General features: G+C 37.6%; 1 protein-coding gene across 2 annotated transcripts in view; it reads left to right on the top strand.

Annotated features, from left to right (window-relative positions):
- Nucleotides 1-753: 753 nt before the first annotated feature.
- emc2 (ER membrane protein complex subunit 2) overlaps nucleotides 754-9,099 on the top strand; it is a 56,724-nt gene continuing 48,378 nt past the window's right edge. The window contains exon 1 of one of the 2 annotated variants that reach the window (XM_062980089.1): nucleotides 754-890. In XM_062980089.1, coding sequence (XP_062836159.1) covers nucleotides 851-890 — 40 coding nt within the window. In that variant the 5' untranslated portion in view covers nucleotides 754-850. The remainder of the gene's footprint in view (nucleotides 891-9,099) is intronic. The other variant, XM_003219443.3, reaches the window with a different exon arrangement.

The following is a 9,099-nucleotide window of genomic DNA, read 5'->3' as shown; positions in this document are numbered from 1 at the left end:
GGCCGTGAGGTCTGCTGTAAACTAGGAAACTGGGATTTATATATCCGTGGAAAGTCCAGGTTGGGAGAAAGAACTCTTGTCTGTTTTAAGCAAGTGTGAATATTGCAATTGGCCAGCATCATTAGCACTGAATAGCCTGGCAGATTCAAAGCCTGGCTGCTTCTTGCCTGAGGGAATCCATTTTATTATGTGATGAAATAAAACAGATAGATAAACGTTATAACCATAATTCCACCTTAAAATACAATGTTATGCAAGGTGTTCAAATGGCCACTATTGTGAGCAGAAATGGACCTCACTTGAAGTTTCTCTTGTAACTTTGAGACACTTCTTTGCTGTTGGATTTTTTTTTAATCCAGCAAAAGATGCAATCATTTTTGGGGGAAAAATACTCCCCAAAAGTTCCAGAATGTTAAGCTCTTAGGGCATTATACATATTATGAAGGGCGTCTCAAGCTGTGGATAGTTGGATCCGTGGATACAGAGGCATATTATGAGACAAGCTCTTTGGCAGGTATGGGCAAACTTTGGCCCTCCAGGTGTTTTGGACTTCAACTCCCACAATTCCTAACAGCCAATAGACTTTCTCACTGAGAAAGCTAACAGGCCTTCCACAAGCATGCCATATGACGTTGCCATGGCAGCGAAAGCCCATAAGAATAGCTTCATAGGGACCAATCACTACAGCGAGAAGTCCCTCCTCTTTCCCCGCCCTTAGCCTTCTCAACCAATCACGTTCGATTCCAGTTTGTCTGTCAAGTCACCGAAACATGATGGACGTGGAGAGGGGGGTGGGTCTCTGGGAGTCACGTGACCTGGCCGCAAAGCGGCGGAAGGGGAGCCGGTCAAAATGGCGAAGGTCTCGGAGATGTACGATGTGACATGGGAAGGTAAATCGCTGGTCCCGGGGAGGGGCGGGGGAGGCGGCATGGAAATGGGGAGGCGGCGCCATTATGAGCTTTTCTATAAGGGCAGGCAACCGCTTAGTCTGTGGGAGCCATTGCTCTCGTCGGTGCCTCGGCTGTTTCCTTTGAGCGCCTAATTGTGCAAGGTGCCTTTCCTAAGTGGTATTCTCAGAAGTCAGCTGCGCAAAGTCCGTACTCATATCCCACTTAGAGTAGAATTGCGCCATGTTCGCTTTCTAAGTGGTATTCGCAGACGGTCATCTACGCTAACGTCTTTACCTCCCATTTAGTGTCGAATTACGACACATGCGCTTCCTAAATGGTATTCTCAGACCTCAGTCACGCCAAGTTCGCATTTATAAAACCCTCCCTCATAGAAAGCCTCAAAGCCTTTACAGGTGGAGCATTTCTTATCTGAAATGCATGGATTTCGTGTCGTTTGAGATACTTTGGAGATGGGACCCCAGTCTAAACTCCAAATTAATTTATGTTTCATGTAATAATAAAAAAAATAATAAAACTTTATTTGTATTCCGCCTTATCTCGCCAAGTGGTCTCAGGGCGGATTCCAGCAGACAAAAAGGCAAACATTCAATTCCTTGAAAAATAATAGATACACATATAATAAACCAACCAAATCCCACATTAGACTAACATTTAAAACCAAGTTATAAACACACAATCTAAAATTAAGAACCTGACCTAACAGTTAAATTAACAGCAATTTATAAAACCACACAAAAGATCCTTTGCAATACTTAAAATTAATTATGTGGCCAGTAATGTCAACAAGACCGATGTAATGTACATCTTACACAGTAATTTTAATAATTGTGAGCATGAAAAAAATTGTTCATGAGGATGGGTGAGATTGGGGGAGAATATGAGTTTTGAAGGCTATTTTAATGTATTTGTTGTATTTTAATTCTGTTTTTACCACACTGTTGTTATTTAATTAATTTAATTATTTAATTAATTTTTAACTTTTGTGTTTCTCCTTTTAAAATGTTTAGTGTGGATAAATGTTAGCGCCTTGACTCTCCATAGAGAGAAAGGCGGGATATAAATAATGATATGTTTCGGCATGCCTTTGAAGATACAGTCATTAATTAATCAGCCCCAGAGGGTTTTTAATAATCTATCCTGTATTTATTATGATTTTACCATTTATGTGTTTTAAATGCAATTCTCTATCCTGTATTTTTGTTTTAATTGATATATTGTGTTACTGTTTTATCCTTTTATAGTGTGATTTGTATTATGTTGCCTATATTTTGTCCTATGTTGTTTATTTATTTCCGGTATTTCTACCCCGCCCTTCTCCCCTGGGGGACTCAGGGCGGCCTCTGCCCCACGTAAGCCGCCCCGAGTCCCCGCGGGGAGATGTGGTGGGGTATAAATAAAGTTTTATTTATTTATTTATTTATTTATTTATACATTGAGCCATCAGAAAGCAGCAGTGTTTCTCTCGCAGCCACCTGTGTGGACAGTATTGGAGTATTTCAGAGTTTGGTATTCAGGATAATAATAATAATAGTAATAATTTATTTATTTATTTATTTATTTATTTATATTCTGCCCTATTTCCCCGAGGGGACTCATGACAGTTAACAACAAATATTGGCAAACATTCAATGCCATAAAAACTAGGCCAAGACAAAATAACACATGCAATCCTAACCCATAACAAACCACATCTACATCAAAAATAACAACAGATTAACAAAAATAAAATAATAACATAACAAATATACGATTCTGCAGATTACATTGGGAAGAAACAGCCGGAATAGAAACAAAGCAAAATAAGGTAAAAATATTGGAATAAGAAATGCTCAACCAAAGTAGTAATAATAGTAATATTAACAATAATAATAAAGAAGAAAAACAGATTGTGTATTCCTTATTGGAAATACTTAGCACCAGAAGTTTTTTGGATTACATGTTGATCTTCTTTTTGAATTCTTGCATTGCATAAGTGTTTTGTGATAGCTTGGAGATAGAATGCAAATCTAAACTCGTAAGGTTTCTTATGCACCTTATAATGTGAAGGTAATTTTATACAATATTTAAAATAATTTGTGTATGAAACGAAGTCTGTACCTCAGCTATTTGAAAGCACAATGGTAATGATAATAGAGGAGGAAAAAGAGGAGGAGGAGGAATATTCCTTATCTGAAAGGATTGTCTTTTGGATTTTTACAGATTATGGAATACCTGTATTCGTATATATGTACATAATAAAATACCTTAAAGATGAAACCCAAGTCTTATCACGAAATTAGTTTTTTGCCTTATACACATAGTCCGAAGGTCATTTTATAGGTTTTGGAATTCCAGATAAGGGAGGCTCAGTCTATGTTCCCAAAGATTAATTCCGCAGAATTCAAATGTTAACCACACTAAAAGAATTAACAACCAACACAGGCTGAGTATTCCTGGTCCAGAAATCCAAAACACTCCAAAATCCATTTTTTTTTTGCAGAGCATGGTTGGAGTAGTACCTTTGCTTTCTCATAGTTCAGTGTGTACACACACTTAGTTTCATTCATACACCAAATTATTCAAAATACTGTGAATAAAAGTACCTTCAAACTATATGTCTAAGGTGTGTGAGATAGAAATGAATTTCCTGTTTAGCCTTGCAGCCCACCTCCAAGCTGTCTCATGATATATATGCAATTATTAAATAAATAAATAAATAAAATTAAAAGAGATCCAATATTCAAAACATTTTAGATAATGGATATTGAGCTTATACATATTTTTTGAGTTTTCTGGAACAAGCCCGATATGTGCTGCAGCTATTCAGAGTATACCCCATGTAGGGCTTGAAACCTGGATATAATCTGATCAGCTGCAGCATATCAGTACATCTCATTGAACTGGTTAAGAAGAAGAAAACCCCATATTTTCCAGCAGTTGTCTACTGTGGATACTGTGGTTCCTGGGTCCGGTTGCAACCCATAATTATCAGCTACTATGGTCAACATCCTAGTCTGGAACTGGTTTCTGGGGTGGTTGCTTAGGTTCCGCACAGTGAAACTGGTTGGTTTTAATCAATTTCCAAATACGATTATGGTGTCTCTGTAGAACAGCCTATAGATGTTGATAAACTCCTAAAATTTAGCTGCTGTCACGGAGCTCCACGGAATTCCCAGCCGTCCCTGGCACCTTTGCTCATGTAAGCAAACTCAGAAAGGGGGAGGGGGTTCTTCCTCCTTTCCTCTCTCGCTGAGCAAAGGCACCTTTACTCACATTGCCGAAGGTGCCTGGGAATGGCCAAGGGCTTTGTGGATCTTTGTGGCTGCAGCTAAGGCAATGAAACAATGACTCTCAGGTAAGGTTGGCTGTCCAGCGGTGCTGAACGAGTTTTGGCCCCACTCCATCCTACTGCTCCAGAAGGATAGAGGCAGTTAGTGCAGCAGACCTCTGAGCTGCTCTGAAGTAATACCAGCCTCACAAAAAGTGCTCTGTGTAGATAGACTGCATGTCTTACACATCTATAGCTAGAGAAAGAGAGAAAAAGCTAGATTTATTTGACTTTTAGATCTGCATCCTTTTCTTCTGAGTAAGAATTCTATTGGATGGCATGGTTGAACAGCCCAATGAGTATTGTTAGCTTTATGTGAGTTAGAGGGAAACAGATGAATAGTTGCCTAAATCCTGTTGTTAGTACTGACTAGAGTGGACCCATTTAATTGGTAGGATTTCCCTATATGTTAATTCATCATCCAGCAGTTTATTAAATTGGTGTACTTTAATAGATGCTAACCAACAGGATGCCAGCCAGCATTTCGTGAAATCACAGCATATTGGACAATGCTGTTTTCTGTTGAGAGAAAAAGTGGTCCAGTCTAATGCCCCACACAATTCAGTGTAGCCACAGGTGATGCACTTTTCTTTACTAATCTCCTATATTTCTCTTTCAGAATGTTGATTGTTTTGTAATCTGCATGCAAAAAGCCATGTAGAATATTTCCTCATAATGCTGTAAGAAAAAGTGATAAGTTAATGTCATAGAAAATCTTCTAACTTTTGATTTTGCAGGCTATTGAAATTTTTGTTTATTGTAAGCTATTTTATATGTAACTTGGTCAAATGTAAGCCAGTTGCAAAACATTGGGACAATAAGTACTAGTTCTCCGTAACAAAAGTGCAGTGATAGTTGGTATCACTAGCCATTTAATATATATTGGCAGTTAATTAGGTAACATATATAAGGATTTCTGAACTATTACTCTTATTTTGTATAAGTTAGCAATTCTTATTACTATAGGTAAAGGTAAAGGTTTCTCCTGATGTTAAGACCAGTCATGTCTGACTCTGGGGGTTGATGCTCATCTCCATTTCTAAGCCGAAGAGCCAGCGTTGTCCGTAGACACCTCCAAGGTCATGTGGCCGGCATGACTGCATGGAGCGCCGTTACCTTCCTGCCGGAGCAGTACCTGTTGATCTACTCACATTGGCATGTTTTCGAACTGCTATGTTGGCAGAAGCTGGAGCAACAGCGGGCGCTCACTCCACTCCCAGGATTTGAACCTGGGACCTTCGGTCTGCAAGTTCAGCAGCTCAGTGCTTTAACACACTTCGCCACTGGGGCTCCTATATTATTATTACTATACTCTGGAGAAAAAACCCAATCTTGTGAGGCTAAGAATCTTGTAAGATAGGTACATCCCCTAATCAAAAAACATAATCCATAAAGTGTTTCATTAACTAATTTATGAGGAAATACCAGTATGACATTGCACATGTTTCATGGCTTTTATATTACAGAGCTCACATTGAGACATAAAATTATTACAACAATGCTGCTATAAATGTGGTGTGCCACATTGCATAATATCCATTTGGAGTGTTGTGCACTGCAGGTGTTTGCCTAAATTCAATTTTTACCTTTTTCATTATTTTATTAATTTTAAAATACTTCTCCTGTGACAAAAATTGGACTAGATCATCTTGAAGGTATCATTCCACTGGGATGTTTTCTTTTTTTCTTTTCTTTTTTTTGACGGGAATGTGCTTTGTAACTTGAACTTCTGATGCATAGACTCCATGAGCAGAATACCCTGAGACAATGGTTCTCAACCTGTGGGTCCCCAGATGCTCTGGCCTACAACTCCCAGAAATCCCAGCAAGTTTACCAGCTCTTAGGATTTCTGGGAGTTGAAGGCCAAAATATCTGGGGACCCACAGGTTGAGAACTACTTCCCTGAAACTTAGATCCATAGCTCTGCTATTAGCAACCATCCAATTCCAAGCAAGAACTACCATAATTAATCCACAGGATACTGTATCTTGTCTGTTTTGCCTAAATAACCATCCTTTTGAAGAATACTTGTAATTTTCAAATCTGAGTGAATATGAAAACTGATAAATTGGTTGTTAATTGAATACCTACAGTCAACCCTTCACATTTATTTATTTATAGTATTTCTACCCTTCCTTTTTCAACCCTGGAGGGGACTCATTTGTTCAGTTTGGAGACACAGGGTCCCCATGAAGATGAAAACCTACAAATAAATACAGTTTTTTTAACCTGAGAGAGCAGTTCTGTAGGGATTTCTTTGTGTTCCACCACAACTTTATGGTCAACTTCCACAAAGCTGAACATAGAATCTCATTGGAGGATGTAGGGTTTCCCAGAGAGATGTTTCCTTTAAAAATCTAGCATGACTGGAGAAAGTTGACTATAGAATCACATTGGGGGACCTAGATATTTTAAATCAAACACATGCATAACAAAATCTCCCAAAAATCAAAACCTCTAATGTAGAGGAATGTGTTTGCATGGAATAAGAATGAAATTATGCTGAATATTAAGGCTTTTGCATATTAAATTGGAAGTAAGACCAAACACTTCTTGCATCTGTGATTTAAAATAAACTGTTTCCCGGGTTTTTTTTAAAAAAAATAGAATGGTTTGCACTCCATAAATGCAGAATTCTAACCAGACTGTATCACCAGTGTTTCTTAAAATCTGTATCAAAATAACAGTGTGTCTAATTATTTTGTAATGGATAAGAATCTTCTATAGGTAATGGATAAAGGTAACTTTGCAAGAGGATATTCTTTATCTCTCTTTGGCCAGGCCTGGGATTGCAGGAAAAGCTTTTACTTAGGTCCCTTCTAAACTGCCCTATATCCCAGGATCTGATCCCAGATTATCTTCTTTAAACTGGATTATATGAGTCTCCATTGCCAGATAATCTGGGATCGGATTCTGGGATACAGGGACAGTGTGAAAAGGGCCCGAGATAGTGGGTTGCTTTTGTCTTTATGAATTGAAGCTTTGACAGGCTGGTTCTGTGCTAAAGGCCTACTAACATATGTGGATGAGTATGATTTTAGTTTTTGTAATCTAATTAATTTTTGAATTTATATGCAAAGTGCATCACCTTGATTTTCCTTTTTATATGTCTGAGTGACCTGATATGTGTTATTAGTATGTGTAGATACAATCAGTCTGTATATAGAGAAAGGCCAAGTTGTATACCTTATAAATCAACATATCCTGTACTATCTCAAAGCAATGAAGCAAAGTATTTATTGCCATATATTAACATTGGTCTGACAATATTTTAACTGTGATTTATAGTTTCTTCATGTTGTGGAATTAGTATCACAAAACCTTCATGCTCTATGTCTACTGCCTATAGTTATAATACAAAACCATACCACCACATAGGAAGTTCAGAAGGCTGACAGTTAGCTCTTTGCATAAGACAGCTGCCAGCTCCCTCTATGTAAACAGTGTACCAATTACTATGATACCTGAGCAGAGTGGAAATTGTTTCCACATGGCTGTTTTTCATCTTTAGAGGAAGCAGTATAGTGGACTGAGCAAGTGAGGTCCTCTTTCCTGCATCAGTTTTTCCAGGCCCTAGGGAACTACAATATTTCTTTAGAATGAGGCCTTCATAGCTGTAAAACCAGTTTGCCTTGTTCAAAACAGCTACTGGAAGCACATCTTTTGAATATGGTATGCTAAAAGCTGTAAGCATCCCTAAAGTTATTTTCTGCCAGTATAATGTTCATGTGGAACAAAACTGTTAGTGAACAAATAGGGTATTCCTTCAAACAGGGTGAAATAAGTTATTAGTAACTTTGGGACTGCCTGTACTCAGTAGCTAATATTCTCTATTATCTGCATTAATGAAGTTATTAATAGAGGGCTTATGTTACAGGGTTGTTCAACTTATCAAGATAATAGTTGAAATGCTCTGAACATTTAATAATCTGTAAAGCCAAAATTAATGTCTTTATAAAGATTTATAGTATTTTGTCTGGCCAAGGATCATGACATAAGTTTCTCCAAATACATGGGGAGTGAGAGGACTGGATGGGTCTCAGATAGTGCTGTGACTGCAAAGGAGAGGAGAAGTTAGATATTCTAACTGAGACCAATAAGTTGCATGTAGAGGAAGGAAGAAGAAGTGGTATTTCTTCTTCTGAGAAGTTAAGGGAATAGATTTAGATATCATTCCTTACCCTATTGTAAAATGAACAGTGAAAGGGCAAAATGGGGCAGCAGCATTTTTGGAGGAATATGACATTGGAATAAAGGCACGGCTTTGTTATTATTAATGTTTATTTATATCCCACTTTCTCTCTCTGCAAAAGAGACTCAGAGAGACTTGGAGTAAAACGAAATAAAATACAATTTAAAACCTAAGCTTTCCTTAAACTTTCATGACACTGTGATTGTGGTAAAGCTGGGAAGGGTGAAGTGCATTACATTAATGCTTAATGAAAATTGTTCTTAACTGTTTTATGTTTTTATTGTATTGTTGTTTTTATCGGCATTGAATTTTTGCCACATCTTAGGCTGCCTTGAGTCCCTCCAGGTGAGAAAGACAAGATAGAAATGACGTATATATATAAATAAATAAAGTGTTCTCCTCTTCCTCTCCCTTAGTAACACTTGGAAAGGGAATATAAGTATAGGATCATTACTTTATAATTTATTATATCAATCTGCCTCCATTGTGCTCAGAGTTTTATACATGTGTATTCTTCTCTACTTTGTCAACATAATATCCCTGCAAGATAATAGATCATACAGGCTAATCTCTAAAAAGAAATTTGTGAAGGGCTATATGGAAATGGAGCTCTTGATTGATAGTTACACCAGATTGCCATTTAAAAAGATGTCATCAGCAGGGAAAGCAAAAATAAATAATCACAATAA

Source organism: Anolis carolinensis, chromosome 4 (genome assembly GCF_035594765.1).
Source record: "Anolis carolinensis isolate JA03-04 chromosome 4, rAnoCar3.1.pri, whole genome shotgun sequence".
NCBI lineage: Eukaryota > Metazoa > Chordata > Lepidosauria > Squamata > Dactyloidae > Anolis > Anolis carolinensis.
Note: the sequence above shows the minus strand (reverse complement) of the source record. Positions and strands in the feature narration are given on the sequence as shown.